Source organism: Pseudochaenichthys georgianus, unplaced genomic scaffold (assembly GCF_902827115.2).
Source record: "Pseudochaenichthys georgianus unplaced genomic scaffold, fPseGeo1.2 scaffold_1401_arrow_ctg1, whole genome shotgun sequence".
NCBI lineage: Eukaryota > Metazoa > Chordata > Actinopteri > Perciformes > Channichthyidae > Pseudochaenichthys > Pseudochaenichthys georgianus.
The window spans coordinates 12,893-35,224 of NW_027262266.1; the positions used below are offsets into that span (position 1 = coordinate 12,893).

Sequence of the window (22,332 nt, forward strand, 5' to 3'; positions counted from 1 at the left end):
TGCTGTCGATGCCGCCGCCGCTGCTTGCAGTGACTGTGTGAAGAGCAACCGAATGTCCGCAGCCTCCTTCAAAGAAGGATTATTCGCGTAAAATTTGTCCGCAGTTGCAGTGTTGTGACACATGAAATCACTCACTCTTTGGCGGTTGCCTTTGTCTTGAAACCTCTTCGCATTATCGGCGTGGACTGTGCGGAGGTCGGTGAAGTTAATGGGACTGCGGAGCCCCACATCAGCCCATGCCAACCTCAGGGAGTAGGCAAGCTTCCTGAACGGGTTCTTCCCCTCTGTGTACAGAAAGTAACGGCTCTGGGTGCAGGTCAGCGTACCCTTAATTTCCAGCCACCTCTTCATCCATCCAAATTCTTCTACGGTGAGGTACAGCTGCGCCTCCCCGAACGCGTTGGCCGTCTTGTGGTTACTTACCTGTTATGACAGAGTTAGAGAGTGTCAATACAATGTCAATCATGCATATAACTGCCAGAATAAATACATTGATTAATAGCACTCACATGAACCAGGTAGCCGAAGGCAGTGCCAGTTGTATCCGCCTTTCGGACCTCGGCGTTGGTCATGTTGGAGTAGACCCCCGGACGGTGGCCATAAATGCAGCTCCAATGAAGAGTCATATACCCATAGAGCAGTGTCCGGGTCGCGGTAGTCGGATTGCTGGCCATCACATCCAGGAGCTGAGGGATGCGAGTGGTGGTCGAAGTCAAGCATGTCATTAGGTCGTTGTGGCTCGGCAGACCTTCCATCTTGTCACGCTTCACTTGCATCTGGTGGATAAGTACTTTTCTCTTCAGGGACTTCAGGATGGCAACTACTTCCCGTTTGATTAAAATCATGTCGGTTTGGCTGAGCCTGCTCCCCTTGCACGGTGTGTCGGCCATGTACTTGAGAAAGTGTGATATATTCTTGATGTAGAAGTCGGAGGTCGTGACCTGAAGGCTTGACTTCATCAGGCTCCGGGACCACCCGCGTATCCTCTTGAGATCCCTCAAAAAGAGCCAGTCAGACAGGCGATTGAAACCGTGTGCCATGAAACTGAGGAACGACTTCACTCTGCTTAGTTTGGAGACTGTGTTTTCCTGGAGCCTCACTGGTGGGTCGATACCTGCATAATGCTCCCGGTATCCTTGCAGATACTCCTCTGTGAAATATAAACAGTACTTTAATGACAACACATGATGTGTTACAGAAACTGCATGTGTCACATAGCCAAAACACTTACCCATGATCCGTGGGAATGTTATGTCCCGCATTATATTTCCCCGGCCCCTGCCCCGGAACCAGGGGGAATGTATGGGAGGGGAGGTTGACGAGGCCTCGGTATGGATGGATGCAGGCTCTGAGGAGCTGGGTGAATGGGTGTGAGAGCCAGTGGGGGACTTGCTGCAGGCGGGAATGGGAGACGTGCTGCAGGCAGGAATGGGAGACGTGCTGCAGGCAGGAATGGGAGACGTGCTGCAGGCGGGAATGGGAGACGTGCTGCAGGCGGGAATGGGAGACGTGCTGCAGGCGGGAATGGGAGACGTGCTGCAGGCGGGAATGGGAGACGTGCTGCAGGCAGGAATGGGAGACTTGCTGCAGGAGGGACCTTTCGACTTGGACAGCCTCGTTGGTGTCGACTCTGGTCGGGGTCGTTTCTTCAGAATGACCCGCTCTCGTTCCTCCCCATCGAACGCGGGCATGTCCCCGGCCCGCTGATCCATCCTCTGTCGCTTGTGCTTTATCCTCTGCTGCAACTTGCAGCGCAGGGATTTCACCTCAGCAGCATATATGTCCCGCTGAGCCCTCACTGCGTTAGCCTCCAGCCTCCATTCTTTGCAGTCCGGGTTGTCACATTCATTCACCGGGGACAAGGGTGGAGGTTGTGACAGTATATCGTCGTCTGCCACCGTGTCAACAGCCCAAGCGGTAATCATTTCTATTGTGGGGTTTGTCATTCGGAGTTCATAAAGCTCCTTCTTGGCCACTGTCATTTTCATTTGATTTTGAACCACATGTAGTTCCTCCCGGGCCAGCTCAACATGGTCTCTGGCCAAGTGGCGATCCAGCCTTGTGCCGCGGTACTCGCATCCCAGAATGGTACAGGGATGGAGCCTAATGTTGGTCCGTCCGTTGGCCAACAACAGCAGAATTTTTCTTTCATCCAAGTTACGCACACCATGGTTCCTCTGTAGGTGCTTGCTCAGGGCACGGTAGGAGCTATTGCAGATCGGACAACGGACCGCCATCCGACCTGTATTCTTGAGCATTTCGGTACCGGGAAATGTCACCAGAATCGTGGGTAAAAAAGAAGGAAGCGTGAAAAGACTCACGAAAGACGCACTCAGCTTATTTTCAAATCTGTGTTTGTTTTCATTTGCATCATGGTGCGGTGTCCCATTTAGGCACTCGTTAGGCGGGCAGAGATCCCTGTAATCTCCCCTCACGTTCCTCCAGAGTCTGATTCTCCCAAAGGATACCCGACAGTTTCGGGTACGACCCAGAGGGCGCACGGTGGACGGCCAGGGCGAGGCCGCCACACCGCGCTGGAGTCAGGGTACCGGTGAGGCGCAGGACGGAGCACCCGGCAGTAGCCTCCAGCAGACCCCCGCGCGGTTCCCTCGTCCCTCAGAAGAGGTGGAGAGGCGGAGGGGTGGGTCTTTTCATCTGCTGGCGGGTTGCCGGGATAACAGTATCCTCCGGGGAGGCATTGAACCCTTCTCAACTGCCCCCCGGAGGAGGCAGGGGAGTCAGGTACCCAGAGGGTGGACGGCCAGGGCGAGGCCGCCACAACCAGAGAACCAGAAAAAAGGGGTGAAATGGGAAAAAAGTACCCCAAAATAGTGTTCCATAAGGCGGGTAGAGTCCCCTGACAACTCCCCATACCTTTCTCCAGGGTGGGAAAAAGTACAAGTCAACTTTTGGAAGAACCAGAGAAAAGGGTGAAAATGGATAAATTGTATCCGAAAATAGTGTTCCAAAAGGCAGGTAGAGTCCCCTGACAACTCCCCATACCTTTCTCCAGGGTGGGAAAAAGTTTAAGTCAACTTTTGGAAGAACCAGAGAAAAGGGTGAAAATGGATAAATTGTATCCGAAAATAGTGTTCCAAAAAAGTTAACTTTTTGGAAGAACCATAAAAAGGGGTGAAAATGGATAAAATGTATCCCAAAATAGTGCCTCTTGAGGCAGGTAGAGTCCCCTGACAACTCCCCTTGCATTCCTCCAGACACCAGTTTGAAAACTTAAAGTTTTGTGAGAACCATGATTGGGGGTCCTCCAGGCAACAATTTCATCCGATCCAAAGTGCTCATGAGGCGGATACATTCCTCCATGATTTCCCCATCATGTGAAAATAGCTCGTTTTTTTCTAAGTGCTCTCAAAAACCGGGTTTCCGATTTCGTGCAGATGGTAGCTTGGAAAAGATGAATGAATTTTTTGGACGGAGGAGGGGAGCTCTCGTTTCCCCTCTCCGTTGTAAATTGCAACGGGGGAGTGCAAAAGTCTCCGGGGCTTCGTCCGAAGCGCCGAAGACTTGACCCCCTCCCCCGTTGGCACTTAGCCGTTTTTCGAGAATTTTCAAAAACTTCATTTTTGATTATTTTAACATATAATTGACCGTTTTCTTTACTTTTTTTTGCTTTCCACGGGTGGAGGCGCATGGCAGGCCGCATATGAGCTTCCAAATTCGGCCTGAAACGTCCGGGAATTATGGGTTAAGCTCCATATACTGACGACTCCCATTAAAAGTGATTGAAATGTACAGGAATCTGTCCATTTCAATCACATTTGACGACGCATGCAGGGTGACCCTGGCTACACTTAAAGGGGGTCTACTTTGCGGTGCTTTACCGTCCGCCCATCGGCACCCATAGTCGGCCTTATTCACAGCAGCAACACCCAACCTCCATGGAGGATTTTGCTCGTGCCCCTGGCTACACTTAAAGGGGGTCTACTTTGCGGTGCTTTACCGTCCGCCCATCGGCACCCATAGTCGGCCTTCTTCACAGCAGCAGCACCCACTCTCCATGGAGGATGTTTCTCGTGCCCCTGGCTACACTTAAAGGGGGTCTACTTTGCGGTGCTTTACCGTCCGCCCATCGGCACCCATAGTCGGCCTTATTCACAGCAGCAACACCCAACCTCCAGTGGAGGATGTTATCATGCCCCTGGCAACACTGGTAAACACTGGTAACATATGTCTAGCCGCTGACAGGAACTTGACATCGGAACTTGACATCGCATTTCCATTGAGCGGACTCCCGTACATGTGAAGGGCAAGTCCCACGGTACCTCCGTTCATAAGGCTGACATTTGCCTTACATTCCTCCAGAGTCAGAAAAAGTCTAAGTTAACTTTTGGAAGAACCATAGAAAAGGGTGAAAATGGAGAAATTGTATCCCAAAATAGTGTCTGTTAAGGTGGGTAGAGTCCCCTGACAACTCCCCTTACATTCCTCCAGAGTCAGAAAAAGTCTAAATTGAAGGGAGGTCTTGATTCCCCTCTCCGTTGTAAAGTGAAACGGGGGAGTGGGAAAGTGTCCGGGGCTTCCGCCCGAAGCGCCGAAGACTTGCGCTTTTTTGAGCCCCTCCCCCGTTGGCACGAGAATTTTTTTAAACTTCATTTTTGATTATTTTAAGATATAATTGAAAGTTTTCTTTACTTTTTTCGGCTTTCCACGGGTGGGGGCGCATGGCAGGCCGCCTATGAGCTCCCAAATTCGGCCTGGAACCTCCGGAAATTGTGGGCTAAGCAGCCTAAGCTCCATAAACAAAGTCACCCAGAAATGTCACTTTAATAGCCCAAAAATATAGAATACAAATACATTTAAATAGTAAAAGGTACAATTGTGCCCCTAATTACCCGGAATTTGATTTATATAGCCCCATGATAGTGAATACAAATCATTTTCATTGAAAAAAGTGTTAAAACTCCTGATTAATATGTTTGTAATGCTGGCAGCAGGTGCACTGCTGTTAGCAGGGTCTCACACTCACAGGCACCTGGGCAGAGCTCCAGGGTGATGCACAAGGCTTTCATACCCAGCAATAAGTGTTTGAAAGCTGGGAAAAGTGCTGTGAATACAGGGAGAGAGCAGCCAGAGAGAAGCGGGCTCTGAGAGCCACAGAGCACACCCAGAGATCTCCTTGCAGCGCATGGCTCTTGCACCCAGAGAACAGGCTGCTTCACAGCACCTACAAGCCAGGCAAAGTGATTGAATCCTGGGTATACATGTTTTAAATAGTCTGATACCTCCAGGGCGCATCACCGCGTTTTACAAGCCAGGGAAGGTGCCTGAATCCTGGGTATACATGTTTTAAATAGTCTGATACCTCCAGGGCGCATCACCGCGTTTTACAAGCCAGGGAAGGTGCCTGAATCCTGGGTATACATGTTTTAAATAGTCTGATACCTCCAGGGCGCATCACCGCGTTTTACAAGCCAGGGAAGGTGCCTGAATCCTGGGTATACATGTTTTAAATAGTCTGATACCTCCAGGGCGCATCACCGCGTTTTACAAGCCAGGGAAGGTGCCTGAATCCTGGGTATACATGTTTTAAATAGTCTGATACCTCCAGGGCGCATCACCGCGTTTTACAAGCCAGGGAAGGTGCCTGAATCCTGGGTATACATGTTTTAAATAGTCTGATACCTCCAGGGCGCATCACCGCGTTTTACAAGCCAGGGAAGGTGCCTGAATCCTGGGTATACATGTTTTAAATAGTCTGATACCTCCAGGGCGCATCACCGCGTTTTACAAGCCAGGGAAGGTGCCTGAATCCTGGGTATACATGTTTTAAATAGTCTGATACCTCCAGGGCGCATCACCGCGTTTTACAAGCCAGGGAAGGTGCCTGAATCCTGGGTATACATGTTTTAAATAGTCTGATACCTCCAGGGCGCATCACCGCGTTTTACAAGCCAGGGAAGGTGCCTGAATCCTGGGTAATTGTTTAAATGTGTGAAACTGTGTTTTGTCACTTTCAAAAGTCTCCCGTCATTGACCGGAGAAATGGGGTCGATGTTGTTTTCAATCTGACCGTTAATATTCCAGTGAGACGAGTACAACGACCGAGTGATCCCACGTTAATGTTGTCCCAACACCGGAGCATTCCCTCCCCCCCCGCTGGCAATTCCCTAACCCACAAACTCACACACAAACAGGAAGTCACTGGTAAAACTTTTTTTTGTTTTATTCAGAGCTGGCAGCTGATTGGTCAGCTTAATGGAACAAAAGGCATACAGTCACATGATCAAAACAACCGTCCACTGGGAGGGGAGCGTGGTTACCATGGCAGCTAGGTTTAAAGTGACAGTGACATTTTAACGTCTCCGAGACTGTTAGCGCTGTTAGCCTGAAGCTAACCTCAATGATTAATCACTTTGATGTTTGCATAGATAAGAGTGGAACGGGAGCAGTGCACTCTGGGTAATCTGGGGGTTAACAGACAGTTGAAGAGCTAAATATCTCACCTGATGTTTACCTGCACAGGTAGAGCAGTGAGACAGGTGAGGCTGTTAGACAGCTGGGGGGGGGGGGGGGGGTCTGACTGTTTAACATGTCAGGAACAAACAACACAAACTGATTCAGGCATACCACGAACACTCCTAACTGTGTGTGAGTGTGTGTGTGTGTGAGTGTGTGTGTGTGTGTGTGAGTGTGTGTGAGTGAGTGTGAGTGTGTGTGTGTGTGTGTGTGTGAGTGTGTGTGAGTGAGTGTGTGTGAGTGAGTGTGTGGGAGTGTGTGTGTGTGTGTGTGTGTGTGTGTGTGTGTGTGTGTGTGTGTGTGTGTGTGTGTTTTGGCTGCATTTGAACTGAGTAACACTGAAGCATTAATAATAACATGTCACACAGTGTGTAGATATCTGTGTGTATATCACATATATATGTTAGCATAGCATCATGTACCTGCACAGGTGAGGATACGATGAGCCAATAGGGGAGCTGAACAGCAGCTCACATGATACCTGCACAGGTGAGGATACGATGAGCCAATAGGGGAGCTGAACAGCAGCTCACATGATACCTGCACAGGTGAGGATACGATGAGCCAATAGGGGAGCTGAACAGTAGCTCACATGATACCTGCACAGGTGAGGATACGATGAGCCAATAGGGGAGCTGAACAGCAGCTCACATGATACCTGCACAGGTGAGGATACGATGAGCCAATAGGGGAGCTGAACAGTAGCTCACATGATACCTGCACAGGTGAGGATACGATGAGCCAATAGGGGAGCTGAACAGTAGCTCACATGATACCTGCACAGGTGAGGATACGATGAGCCAATAGGGGAGCTGAACAGTAGCTCACATGATACCTGCACAGGTGAGGATACGATGAGCCAATAGGGGAGCTGAACAGTAGCTCACATGATACCTGCACAGGTGAGGATACGATGAGCCAATAGGGGAGCTGAACAGTAGCTCACATGATACCTGCACAGGTGAGGATACGATGAGCCAATAGGGGAGCTGAACAGTAGCTCACATGATACCTGCACAGGTGAGGATACGATGAGCCAATAGGGGAGCTGAACAGTAGCTCACATGATACCTGCACAGGTGAGGATACGATGAGCCAATAGGGGAGCTGAACAGTAGCTCACATGATACCTGCACAGGTGAGGATACGATGAGCCAATAGGGGAGCTGAACAGTAGCTCACATGATGAGGATACAGTAACGTGCCCTCCCACTGCAGCAGGTCATGTGACGCCCTAATAAGGCGTGGTGCCCTCCCACTGCAGCAGGTCATGTGACGCCCTAATAAGGCGTGGTGCCCTCCCACTGCAGCAGGTCATGTGACGCCCTAATAAGGCGTGGTGCCCTCCCACTGCAGCAGGTCATGTGACGCCCTAATAAGGCGTGGTGCCCTCCCACTGCAGCAGGTACTGGGTCTGCCCCCCCGCAGTGACCCGGCGGGCCAGCACCTGGTACCGCTCGCCGCTGCTCAGCCGCCCCGCCCCCCCGAAGTACGAGGAGATGGAGGAGTGCAGGGGGGGGCAGTCGGACAGGAAGTGGCCGGCGGCTTCCTGTTCCTCCAGCAGCTCGGGAGGCTCCTCCCCCGCCTCGCTGCGATTGGACCACTGGCTGTAGCTGTTGCTAGGCAGCTTCCTCTTTCTGCTGCCCAGCCCCCCTCTGAGGACACACAAAGGTCAAAGGTCAGTTAGTCCCTTAGCGAGTCAGATAGTCCCTTAGCGAGTCAGATAGTCCCTTAGTGAGTCAGTGAGTCCCTTAGTGACTCAGGTAGTCAGTTAGTCCCTTAGCGAGTCAGATAGTCCCTTAGCGAGTCAGATAGTCCCTTAGTGAGTCAGATAGTCCCTTAGTGACTCAGGTAGTCAGTTAGTCCCTTAGTGAGTCAGGTAGTCCCTTAGTGAGTCAGTTAGTCCCTTAGTGAGTCAGTTAGTCCCTTAGTGAGTCAGGTAGTCCCTTAGTGAGTCAGTTAGTCCCTTAGTGACTCAGTTAGTCCCTTAGCGAGTCAGATAGTCCCTTAGTGAGTCAGATAGTCCCTTAGCGAGTCAGGTAGTCCCTTAGCGAGTCAGATAGTCCCTTAGTGAGTCAGTGAGTCCCTTAGTGACTCAGGTAGTCAGTTAGTCCCTTAGCGAGTCAGATAGTCCCTTAGTGAGTCAGATAGTCCCTTAGTGACTCAGTTAGTCCCTTAGCGAGTCAGATAGACCCTTAGTGAGTCAGGTAGTCCCTTAGTGACTCAGGTAGTCAGTTAGTCCCTTAGTGAGTCAGGTAGTCCCTTAGTGAGTCAGTTAGTCCCTTAGTGAGTCAGATAGTCCCTTAGTGAGTCAGATAGTCCCTTAGTGACTCAGGTAGTCCCTTAGTGAGTCAGTTAGTCCCTTAGTGAGTCAGTTAGTCCCTTAGTGAGTCAGGTAGTCCCTTAGTGAGTCAGTTAGTCCCTTAGTGAGTCAGATAGTCCCTTAGTGAGTCAGATAGTCCCTTAGTGACTCAGGTAGTCAGTTAGTCCCTTAGTGAGTCAGGTAGTCCCTTAGTGAGTCAGATAGTCCCTTAGTGAGTCAGATAGTCCCTTAGTGAGTCCCTTAGTCAGTGAGTCCCTTAGTGAGTCAGATAGTCCCTTAGTGAGTCAGATAGTCCCTTAGTGAGTCCCTTAGTAAGTCAGTGAGTCCCTTAGTGAGTCAGATAGTCCCTTAGTGAGTCAGGTAGTCCCTTAGCGAGTCAGGTAGTCCCTTAGCGAGTCAGATAGTCCCTTAGTGAGTCAGGTAGTCCCTTAGTGAGTCAGATAGTCCCTTAAGGAGTCAGAGAGTCCCTTAGTGAGTCAGGTAGTCCCTTAGTGAGTCAGGTAGTCCCTTAGTGAGTCAGTGAGTCCCTTAGTGAGTCAGGTAGTCCCTTAGTGAGTCAGATAGTCCCTTAGTGAGTCAGGTAGTCCCTTAGTGAGTCAGGTAGTCCCTCAGTGAGTCAGGTAGTCCCTTAGTGAGTCAGTGAGTCCCTTAGTGAGTCAGGTAGTCCCTTAGCGAGTCAGATAGTCCCTTAGCGAGTCAGGTAGTCCCTTAGCGAGTCAGGTTGTCCCTTAGCGAGTCAGGTTGTCCCTTAGCGAGTCAGATAGTCCCTTAGCGAGTCAGGTAGTCCCTTAGCGAGTCAGGTAGTCCCTTAGTGAGTCAGATAGTCCCTTAGTGAGTCAGGTAGTCCCTTAGTGAGTCAGATAGTCCCTTAGTGAGTCAGTGAGTCCCTTAGTGAGTCAGGTAGTCCCTTAGTGAGTCAGATAGTGCCTTAGTGAGTCAGGTAGTCCCTTAGTGAGTCAGATAGTCCCTTAGTGAGTCAGTGAGTCCCTTAGTGAGTCAGTGAGTCCCTTAGTGAGTCAGATAGTCCCTTAGTGAGTCAGGTTGTCCCTTAGTGAGTCAGATAGTCCCTTAGTGAGTCAGTGAGTCCCTTAGCGAGTCAGTGAGTCCCTTAGTGAGTCAGTGAGTCCCTTAGTGAGTCAGGTAGTCCCTTAGTGAGTCAGATAGTCCCTTAGTGAGTCCCTTAGTGAGTCAGGTAGTCCCTTAGTGAGTCAGATAGTCCCTTAGTGAGTCCCTTAGCGAGTCAGGTAGTCCCTTAGTGAGTCAGTGAGTCCCTTAGTGAGTCAGATAGTCCCTTAGTGAGTCAGATAGTCCCTTAGTGAGTCCCTTAGCGAGTCAGGTAGTCCCTTAGTGAGTCAGTGAGTCCCTTAGTGAGTCAGGTAGTCCCTTAGTGAGTCAGATAGTCCCTTAGTGAGTCCCTTAGTGAGTCAGTGAGTCCCTTAGTGAGTCAGATAGTCCCTTAGTGAGTCAGATAGTCCCTTAGTGAGTCAGGTTGTCCCTTAGTGAGTCAGTTAGTCCCTTAGCGAGTCAGATAGTCCCTTAGCGAGTCAGATAGTCCCTTAGTGAGTCAGGTTGTCCCTTAGTGAGTCAGTGAGTCCCTTAGTGACTCAGTGAGTCCCTTAGTGAGTCAGGTAGTCCCTTAGTGAGTCAGGTAGTCCCTTAGTGACTCAGGTAGTCCCTTAGTGAGTCAGATAGTCCCTTAGTGAGTCAGATAGTCCCTTAGTGATTCAAAGCAGAAAGTTTAATCTACGTGTGATTGGACTGAAAACGGACATTGAGAAGAGCGATCCCATTGCCTTTGTGACAAACTTTTTAAAGGAGGTGTTCGGAAGTGAGCTCTCATGTGAACCGGCAGTCGAGATTGCATACAGGATTGGGCAGGGGACTGATTTGAGACCCAGACCTATGATTGTCACTATGCAGAGATATCAAGCTAAGGAAGCTATCTTGAAGCTGGCAAGAAGCAAGGGAGAGATTCTTTTCCGTGACATGCGAGTGAAGATATTTCTTGATATTACTCCGGATGTTGCCAGGAAGAGAGCCCTATTCAATGACGTCAGGATGAAGCTGCGCAAGGCTGAGGTGAGGCATGGGCTATTGTTCCCCGCAACGCTCATCGTAACCTTCAATGGACAAACCAAACTTTATCGGGACTGTAGTGAAGCTGAGCATTTCTATAAAACAGTGATAAGCCCGGTTTCAGTTCAAACCAGAAATGAAGGTGGGAAATGACTGATTGACATCACCAGATAGATGGTATGATTATACATATAGGAGAAGAAATTAATTGTATTATGAAAATGGAAATTGTTGCAGTTTTGGTGATCTCCACAATTGTTTTATTTTCTTGTGGGCCAATATTCACTGGTCTGAGTTATCTACTCATTTATTTGAAGTTATTTACTTCATCATCTGCGAGTATGAATTTATGTTTATTAGATTTTGAATAGAGACAAATTTCAACTTGTCTCTATTGTTGTTTATTCTTCCTAAAATGTAATTGTGATGTATTGATTAGATCTAGTGTTGCGAGACATTACCATGAATATATTTCATACTATTATTTAAAATGTTCGGGAGCTACCGTGAAGCTCGTCTAATTGAGCGAGTGAGTCTGCACATTTATAGCAATCTATGTGCAGATAAATGTTGGGTGATGGTGTGTGTGGTTGAAATTGTGTTACATGTATGTTTTAGTTCAGCTCTCATTTTGATAGGAAGTGAAAAAGAGATAACATTTAAATTGCCATCTTAATGTTGAATAAGTTACCAAGTAAAGGGTTTAAATTGGCTCACATCAATATATGTAGTTTAAGAAATAAAGTGTCTGAGATAGAGGAAATATTATCATGTGGTATTCATTTGTTAGCAATATCTGAAACTCACTTAGATGACACATTTAATGACGCTGCTGTGGATATTGATGGATATAGAATATTTAGAAAGGACAGGAATGCAGATGGAGGTGGGGTGGCAGTATACATTCAAAAGCAAATACCAGCTAAAGTGAGATATGATTTGATGTCTGCTGATATTGAAGTACTTTGGTTGCAAATTAATTTACCTCACTTGAAACCTTTGTTGGTAGGATGTTGTTACAGACCTCCAAATGCAAACTTAATTTATTTAGACAAATTATGTGAAATGTTAGACAAAGTTTGTGATCTTGACAGAGATTTATTTTATCGGAGATTTAAATATTGACTGGAATATGTTGCACTGTGCCCTTAAAAACAAGCTGCAGACAATAATTAATACATGTAACTTGGTACAAATGGTGACTAAACCTACAGGATATGCATCAAGAAAGATGGGTCAAAAAGTGCAACTTGTATTGATCATATATTTACTAATTTTAGCCATGTATGTTCTCAGGTTCATCAGTTCCAGTAGGGTGTTCTGATCATAATTTAATAATTATCGTGAGAAAGACAAAGGTGCCAAAAGCTGGACCAAAAGTCATTGTGAGGAGATCAATGAAATATTTTAGTGAAGAGTCATTTATCCAGGATGTTCAAATGATATGTTGGAAACATGTTTTTGAGAAAGTCGATCCAGATGATGCTCTTGATGTCTTCAATTTGTTATTCATGCAGGTGATTGATAAACAGGCTCCACTTAGAAAACAGACTGTAAGGAACTTTAGAGCACCCTGGTTAGATGAGGAATTAAGGGATCTAATGAAACAAAGAGATGATGCAAAAAATGTAGCTCTCTCATCAAGTTATGAGTCAGACGGGCACATTTATAGAAGGTTAAGGAATTATGTTACAGCATTAAATAAAAAGAAAAAACAGTTGTATTATGGAAATAAAATTAAAGAGATAAAGGATGACAAGAAAAAACTGTGGAGCTTAGTGAATGGCATGATGGGCCGTAAGCCGAAATCCACCTCAACATATCTTGAGGTGGATGGGACATTTTTGACGAAACCAGTACAAATTGCTAATCATCTGAATGATTATTTTCTTGATAAAGTAAAACATTTGAGGATAAATATGAATCAAACTATAAATAGTAACTCCACATTTCTAATACAGGATTTAATTATGAAAAATAAGAAGTGTACATTTAAAATAGAAAAAGTGACAATTACAGATGTTGAATGTCTACTAGGTAAATGTAATGATAAACCACCAGGAGTGGATAATTTAGTTGGTACATTTCTTAGATATGTTGCTAATTTTGTTGCAGAGCCCATCTGTCATATTATAAATTTGAGTATTGATAAATGTATTTGCCCACAGGCATGGAAAATAGCAAAAATTATTCCACTTGCAAAAAATCCAGCTGGACCATTTTCTGGTACAAATAGCCGTCCAATAAGTTTATTACCAGCATTAGCAAAGATAATGGAGAGAATAATTTTCAATCAAATACAAAAATACTTTGAAGGTAACAAACTTAATACTGTGTATCAACATGCTTATAGACCTGGCCATTCCACATGCACCGCTTTAACACAAATGACAGATGACTGGAAGGGCGAACTAGATAATAGGAAGTTAGTGGGTGCAGTACTACTCGATTTTAGTTCTGCTTTTGATGTCATTGACCATTCTTTGTTGTTACACAAGCTGGAACAATATGGTTTTCATTTGGAAACGCTGAAGTGGTTAGAAAGTTACCTGACAAATCGAAGTCAAACTGTTTTTTTTAATGGAAGTCTCTCAAAGATGAAAAAAGTCACCTGTGGAGTACCTCAGGGTAGTTGTTTGGGACCACTTTTATTTTCTATTTTTACAAATGACCTACCATTAGTGTTAGAAAAAGCTAAAATTGTAATGTATGCAGATGACTCAACAATATATTATGCAGCATCAACTACAAGAGAGTTGACAAATGTTATGAATAAAGATATACTACTGATATCAGAGTGGGTCATAAATAATAAGTTGGTACTTAATGCGGGAAAAACAAAATCGTTATTAATAGGATCAAATCATCAGTTAAAAGGTGAACCAAAATTGCAACTACATTTAAACCATATTGAAATTGAACAGGTCAAGGAGACACAATTGCTAGGTATAACCCTGGATCATAAATTATCTTGGTCTAAACAAATTGATAATGTTGTATGTAAAATGGGAAGGGGTGTGTCACTTGTAAAAAGAATTGTAAAATATTTGCCTATGGATGTCAGTAGACAAGTTTTGGATGCTTTGGTTCTGTCGCAGCTTGATTATTGTTTGGTTATATGGTCTAGTGCTGCTGAAAAAGATTTAAACAAACTACAAGTAGCACAAAATAAGGCAGCACGATGTGCACTCAGAGCTCCTACAGAACCAGAGTCACTGAAATGCTGGAGACACTGAAATGGTTAACTGTCAGACAGAGGTCAACTTATATTTTATTGAATTTTGTCAGAAATATTACATTGACTCACTCACCAGATATATTATCAAAAAGATTTATAGCGCAATATGCACAACATAACTATCAAACACGACATACAATAGAAGGAAGGTTTGTATTACCTAAATCTAAATCAAATATGGGACAGAAAACAGTCATGTACAGAGCCGTGATCAGCTGGAACTCTTTACCGGTTCACATCATTCAGGAAAATTCTCAAGTACATTTCAAATGGTTGCTAAAAAATTATTTAAGTATTACAAAGTAAATTTGAACTGTGCCTGTGGCTATGTATGCATATATTATTATGTACACTTATTTGTATTTACTTTTGTTTGGCCTTAGGATGGCGATAATTGAATGACCATTTTAGTTTCACTTCATTTCACTGTAAATAGCATGAAATTATGAGCTGTTTTGATTTTGTTGTATGTTTATGTATGTTTTGAGTGTGTGAGGACCCCAGGAAGAATAGCCAATGCTCATGCTAGTGCTAATGGGGATCCTAATAAAGACATAAAGACATAGTGAGTCAGTGAGTCCCTTAGTGAGTCAGATAGTCCCTCAGTGACTCAGTGAGTCCCTTAGTGAGTCAGGCAGTCCCTTAGTGAGTCAGTGAGTCCCTTAGCGAGTCAGGTAGTCCCTTAGCGAGTCAGTGAGTCCCTTAGTGAGTCAGATAGTCCCTTAGTGAGTCAGTGAGTCCCTTAGTGACTCAGGTAGTCCCTTAGTGAGTCAGGTAGTCCCTTAGTGAGTCAGGTAGTCCCTTAGTGAGTCCCTTAGTGAGTCAGGTAGTCCCTTAGTGAGTCAGATAGTCCCTTAGTGACTCAGTGAGTCCCTTAGTGAGTCAGGTAGTCCCTTAGTGACTCAGTGAATCAGTGAGTCACCTGATCTGAGAGCAGCTGCTGGTCGCAGAGCCGGAGGTGGATTCCTGGTCGATACTGACCGCCGTACTGGAGCTGCTGCTGGGAGACATCAGGAGACAGATTATGAGAGTAGATTATGATGTCTCTGTGTTGATATAGAGTAGATTATGATGTCTCCGTGTTGATAGAGAGTAGATTATGATGTCTCTGTGTTGATAGAGTAGATTATGATGTCTCCGTGTTGATAGAGAGTAGATTATGATGTCTCTGTGTTGATAGAGAGTAGATTATGATGTCTCTGTGTGGATATAGAGTAGATTATGATGTCTCTGTGTTAATATAGAGTAGATTATGATGTCTCCGTGTTGATATAGAGTAGATTATGATGTCTCTGTGTTGATAGAGAGTAGATTATGATGTCTCCGTGTTGATAGAGAGTAGATTATGATGTCTCTGTGTTGATATAGAGTAGATTATGATGTCTCTGTGTTGATAGAGAGTAGATTATGATGTCTCTGTGTTGATAGAGAGTAGATTATGATGTCTCTCTGTGTTGATATAGAGTAGATTATGATGTCTCCGTGTTGATAGAGTAGATTATGATGTCTCTGTGTTGATAGAGAGTAGATTATGATGTCTCCGTGTTGATATAGAGTAGATTATGATGTCTCTGTGTTGATAGAGAGTAGATTATGATGTCTCTGTGTTGATAGAGAGTAGATTATGATGTCTCTCTGTGTTGATATAGAGTAGATTATGATATCTGTGTTGATAGAGAGTAGATTATGATGTCTCCGTGTTGATAGAGAGTAGATTATGATGTCTCTGTGTGTTGATAGAGAGTAGATTATGATGTCTCCGTGTTGATATAGAGTAGATTATGATGTCTCTGTGTTGATAGAGTAGATTATGATGTCTCCGTGTTGATAGAGAGTAGATTATGATGTCTGTGTGTTGATATAGAGTAGATTATGATGTCTCTGTGTTGATATAGAGTAGATTATGATGTCTCCGTGTTGATAGAGAGTAGATTATGATGTCTCTGTGTTGATAGAGAGTAGATTATGAAGTCTCCGTGTTGATAGAGAGTAGATTATGAAGTCTCCGTGTTGATAGAGAGTAGATTATGATGTCTCTGGGTTGATAGAGAGTAGATTATGATGTCTCTGTGTTGATATAGAGTAGATTATGATGTCTCTGTGTGGATATAGAGTAGATTATGATGTCTCTGTGTGGATATAGAGTAGATTATGATGTCTCCGTGTTGATAGAGAGTAGATTATGAAGTCTCTGTGTTGATATAGAGTAGATTATGATGTCTCTGTGTTGATAGAGAGTAGATTATGATGTCTCCGTGTTGATATAGAGTAGATTATGATGTCTCTGTGTTGATAGAGAGTAGATTATGATGTCTCTGTGTTGATATAGAGTAGATTATGATGTCTCCGTGTTGATATAGAGTAGATTATGATGTCTCTGTGTTGATAGAGAGTAGATTATGATGTCTCCGTGTTGATAGAGAGTAGATTATGATGTCGGTGTGTTGATATAGAGTAGATTATGATGTCTCTGTGTTGATATAGAGTAGATTATGATGTCTCTGTGTTGATATAGAGTAGATTATGATGTCTCTCTGTGTTGATATAGAGTAGGTTATGATGTCTGTGTTGATAGAGAGTAGATTATGATGTCTCCGTGTTGATAGAGAGTAGATTATGATGTCTCTGTGTTGATATAGAGTAGATTATGATGTCTCTCTGTGTTGATATAGAGTAGGTTATGATGTCTGTGTTGATAGAGAGTAGATTATGATGTCTCTGTGTTGATAGAGAGTAGATTATGATGTCTCCGTGTTGATAGAGAGTAGATTATGATGTCTCCGTGTTGATAGAGAGTAGATTATGATGTCTCTGTGTTGATAGAGAGTAGATTATGATGTCTCTGTGTTGATATAGAGTAGATTATGATGTCTCTCTGTGTTGATATAGAGTAGGTTATGATGTCTGTGTTGATAGAGAGTAGATTATGATGTCTCCGTGTTGATAGAGTAGATTATGATGTCTCTGTGTGTTGATAGAGAGTAGATTATGATGTCTCCGTGTTGATAGAGAGTAGATTATGATGTCTGTGTGTTGATATAGAGTAGATTATGATGTCTCTGTGTTGATATAGAGTAGATTATGATGTCTCTGTGTGTTGATAGAGAATAGATTATGATGTCTCCGTGTTGATATAGAGTAGATTATGATGTCTCTGTGTTGATAGAGAGTAGATTATGATGTCTCCGTGTTGATAGAGAGTAGATTATGATGTCTGTGTGTTGATATAGAGTAGATTATGATGTCTCTGTGTTGATATAGAGTAGATTATGATGTCTCCGTGTTGATAGAGAGTAGATTATGATGTCTCTGTGTTGATAGAGAGTAGATTATGATGTCTCTGTGTTGATATAGAGTAGATTATGATGTCTCCGTGTTGATATAGAGTAGATTATGATGTCTCTGTGTTGATAGAGAGTAGATTATGATGTCTCCGTGTTGATAGAGAGTAGATTATGATGTCGGTGTGTTGATATAGAGTAGATTATGATGTCTCTGTGTTGATATAGAGTAGATTATGATGTCTCTGTGTTGATATAGAGTAGATTATGATGTCTCTCTGTGTTGATATAGAGTAGGTTATGATGTCTGTGTTGATAGAGAGTAGATTATGATGTCTCCGTGTTGATAGAGAGTAGATTATGATGTCTCTGTGTTGATATAGAGTAGATTATGATGTCTCTCTGTGTTGATATAGAGTAGGTTATGATGTCTGTGTTGATAGAGAGTAGATTATGATGTCTCTGTGTTGATAGAGAGTAGATTATGATGTCTCTGTGTTGATAGAGAGTAGATTATGATGTCTCCGTGTTGATAGAGAGTAGATTATGATGTCTCTGTGTTGATAGAGTAGATTATGATGTCTCTGTGTTGATATAGAGTAGATTATGATGTCTCTCTGTGTTGATATAGAGTAGGTTATGATGTCTGTGTTGATAGAGAGTAGATTATGATGTCTCCGTGTTGATAGAGTAGATTATGATGTCTCTGTGTGTTGATAGAGAGTAGATTATGATGTCTCCGTGTTGATAGAGAGTAGATTATGATGTCTGTGTGTTGATATAGAGTAGATTATGATGTCTCTGTGTTGATATAGAGTAGATTATGATGTCTCTGTGTGTTGATAGAGAATAGATTATGATGTCTCCGTGTTGATATAGAGTAGATTATGATGTCTCTGTGTTGATAGAGAGTAGATTATGATGTCTCCGTGTTGATAGAGAGTAGATTATGATGTCTGTGTGTTGATATAGAGTAGATTATGATGTCTCTGTGTTGATATAGAGTAGATTATGATGTCTCCGTGTTGATAGAGAGTAGATTATGATGTCTCTGTGTTGATATAGAGTAGATTATGATGTCTCCGTGTTGATAGAGAGTAGATTATGAAGTCTCCGTGTTGATAGCGAGTAGATTATGATGTCTCTGTGTTGATAGAGAGTAGATTATGATGTCTCTGTGTTGATATAGAGTAGATTATGATGTCTCTGTGTGGATATAGAGTAGATTATGATGTCTCCGTGTTGATAGAGAGTAGATTATGAAGTCTCTGTGTTGATAGAGAATAGATTATGATGTCTCTGTGTTGATATAGAGTAGATTATGATGTCTCTGTGTTGATAGAGAGTAGATTATGATGTCTCTGTGTGGATATAGAGTAGATTATGATGTCTCTGTGTGGATATAGAGTAGATTATGATGTCTCCGTGTTGATAGAGAGTAGATTATGAAGTCTCTGTGTTGATAGAGAATAGATTATGATGTCTCTGTGTTGATATAGAGTAGATTATGATGTCTCTGTGTTGATAGAGAGTAGATTATGATGTCTCTGTGTGGATATAGAGTAGATTATGATGTCTCTGTGTGGATATAGAGTAGATTATGATGTCTCCGTGTTGATAGAGAGTAGATTATGAAGTCTCTGTGTTGATAGAGAATAGATTATGATGTCTCTGTGTTGATATAGAGTAGATTATGATGTCTCCGTGTTGATAGAGAGTAGATTATGATGTCTGTGTTGATATAGAGTAGATTATGATGTCTGTGTGTTGATATAGAGTAGATTATGATGTCTCTGTGTTGATAGAGAGTAGATTATGATGTCTCCGTGTTGATAGAGAGTAGATTATGATGTCTCCGTGTTGATATAGAGTAGATTATGATGTCTCTGTGTTGATAGAGAGTAGATTATGATGTCTCTGTGTTGATAGAGAGTAGATTATGATGTCTCTGTGTTGATAGAGAGTAGATTATGATGTCTTTGTGTTGATAGAGAGTAGATTATGATGTCTCTGTGTTGATAGAGAGTAGATTATGATGTCTCCGTGTTGATAGAGAGTAGATTATGATGTCTCTGTGTTGATAGAGAGTAGATTATGATGTCTCTGTGTTGATAGAGAGTAGATTATGATGTCTTTGTGTTGATAGAGAGTAGATTATGATGTCTCTGTGTTGATAGAGAGTAGATTATGATGTCTCCGTGTTGATAGAGAGTAGATTATGATGTCTCTGTGTTGATATAGAGTAGATTATGATGTCTTTGTGTTGATAGAGAGTAGATTATGATGTCTTTGTGTTGATAGAGAGTAGATTATGATGTCTCTGTGTTGATAGAGAGTAGATTATGATGTCTCTGTGTTGATATAGAGTAGATTATGATGTCTTTGTGTTGATAGAGAGTAGATTATGATGTCTCTGTGTTGATAGAGAGTAGATTATGATGTCTCCGTGTTGATAGAGAGTAGATTATGATGTCTCCGTGTTGATAGAGAGTAGATTATGATGTCTCACCTCTTCAGGCTCTGCAGCTCGTCCAGCGTGAAGTCGAAGATGTTGGCCATGTGATGCGGGGAGGACCAGCTGCAGGAGAGCTCCGTCTGAAACACATGAAGAAGAAAGTACTGACAGATTGGGTTGCGGTCGAATTGTCCAAAAACACCTTCCTAAAATGAACGGACAATATGACCCAGGACCCACGAAGAAGAAACTCACACTGACATTAGGGATGGCGTCCTCCAGCAGCCACTTGGACTTCCTCTTCCTCCTCTCAGCTGAGGCACTGCACACACACACACACACACACACACACACACACACACACACACACACACACACACACACACACACACACACACACACACACACACACACACACACACACACACACACACACACACACACACACACACACACACACACACACACACACACACACACACACACACACACACACACACACACACACACACACACACACACACACACACACACACACGTCAGCTCTCAGGTAATAACACCACTAGGACTACAACTAACTTTATGACTTGCTTTAGGGTGTGTGTGTGTGTGTGTGTGTGTGTGTTACTCTCACCTGTGCCTGGCCACGCCCCTCCCATCTGCAGTGCTCTGAGCGCGCTCAGGAAACAGTTTGGAGGGGGGGGTGGGGGGGACTCTGGTCCTCAGGCGGAAGATGCACTTCCTCTTCTTTATCTCCTTCCCACACAGGAACCTGAACACAACACGCAGCGTTACACACCGGCAGTGACTCAGTCAGTAGGGGCTTGGACTGGGAGCCGTAGGGTCGCCGGTTCAAGTCCCCGGACAGACCTAAGTATGGAGTGTGGACTGCTACTTGGAGAAGTCCCAGTTCAGCTCCTGCCCTGCCGTGGTGCCCTTGAGCAAGGTGCTAGACTCCTGGTGCCAGACTCCTGAGTCCAGACTCCTGAGTCCTAGACTCCTGAGTCTAGACTCCTGAGTCCAGACTCCTGAGTCTAGACTCCTGGCGCCAGACTCCTGAGTCTAGACTCCTGGCGCCAGACTCCTGGCGCCAGACTCCTGGCGCCAGACTCCTGGCGCTAGACTCCTGGTGCCAGACTCCTGGGGCTAGACTCCTGGTGCTAGACTCCTGGTGCTAGACTCCTGGTGCTAGACTCCTGGTGCCAGACTCCTGAGGCCAGACTCCTGGGGCCAGACTCCTGGGGCTAGACTCCTGGTGCTAGACTCCTGGTGCCAGACTCCTGGTTCTAGACTCCTGGCTCTAGACTCCTGGCGCTAGACTCCTGGCGCTAGACTCCTGGCGCCAGACTCCTGGCGCTAGACTCCTGGCGCTAGACTCCTGGCGCTAGACTCCTGGCGCTAGACTCCTGGCGCTAGACTCCTGGCGCTAGACTCCTGGCGCTAGACTCTTGGCGCTAGACTCCTGGTACCAGACTCCTGGTTCTAGACTCCTGGTCCTAGACTCTTGGTGCTAGACTCCTGGCCCTAGACTCCTGGCGCTAGACTCCTGGCGCTAGACTCCTGGCGTTAGACTCCTGGCGTTAGACTCCTGGCGCCAGACTCCTGGCGCTAGACTCTTGGCGCTAGACTCCTGGGGCTAGACTCCTGGGGCTAGACTCCTGGTCCTAGACTCTTGGTGCTAGACTCCTGGCGCTAGACTCCTGGCGTTAGACTCCTGGCGTTAGACTCCTGGGGCTAGACTCCTGGCGCCAGACTCCTGACGCCAGACTCCTGACGCCAGACTGCTGGCGCCAGACTCCTGGCGCTAGACTCCTGGCGCTAGACTCCTGGCGCTAGACTCCTGGCGCTAGACTCCTGGTGCTAGACTCCTGGTGCTAGACTCTTGGCGCCAGACTCCTGGTGCTAGACTCCTGGTGCTAGACTCCTGGTGCTAGGCTCCTGGCTCTAGACTCTTGGCTCTAGACTCCTGGCCCTAGACTCCTGGTTCTAGGATGGGTTAAATGCAGAGGCCACATTTCTCTGCATGCGAGAACATTAGAGAGGGTTTCATCCCTCCCATTCTTCTTCTTCAATACACATTAATACATCCTCACACAGTTATTTATACTCGGGAGTGAGTGTATGTGTGTCGAGGTTTCTTAATACTCTCACTCCCCTCCTCGATTCCTATCCTTGAGACTTAGTCCCGCCCACAGGAGATGCGAACGGAGGAGTCGAGGAGGGAAACCGAGTAGAGAGGAGGGGAGCCGAGGAGAGAGGAGGGGAACCGAGGAGAGAGGAGGGGAGATTATAGTATTGAGAAACCGTGTGTGTGTGTGTGTGTGTGTGTGTGTGTGTGTGTGTGTGTGTGTGTGTGTGTGTGTGTGTGTGTGTGTGTGTGTGTGTGTTACCTGCTCTTGTATTTGTTCAGAGCCTCCAGCAGGTGCTGCCCCCTCTCTGCAGGAGGAGTGTTGGACAGCTGCAGAGAGACGGGTTGTTAACTCTT

At 44.9% G+C, this 22,332-nt stretch overlaps 1 protein-coding gene across 1 annotated transcript; it reads right to left on the reverse strand.

The window, feature by feature from the left end:
* Positions 1-6,519: 6,519 nt before the first annotated feature.
* LOC117441015 (PHD finger protein 19-like) lies at positions 6,520-22,323 on the reverse strand (the record flags this gene model as incomplete). The annotated part of the gene is made up of 6 exons (XM_034077210.2): positions 6,520-8,129; positions 15,034-15,111; positions 19,902-19,987; positions 20,103-20,169; positions 20,482-20,619; positions 22,238-22,323. Coding segments are annotated over 6 exons (738 nt in total), but the record flags the coding sequence as incomplete, so codon positions are not given.
* Between the last annotated feature and the right edge of the window lie 9 nt (positions 22,324-22,332).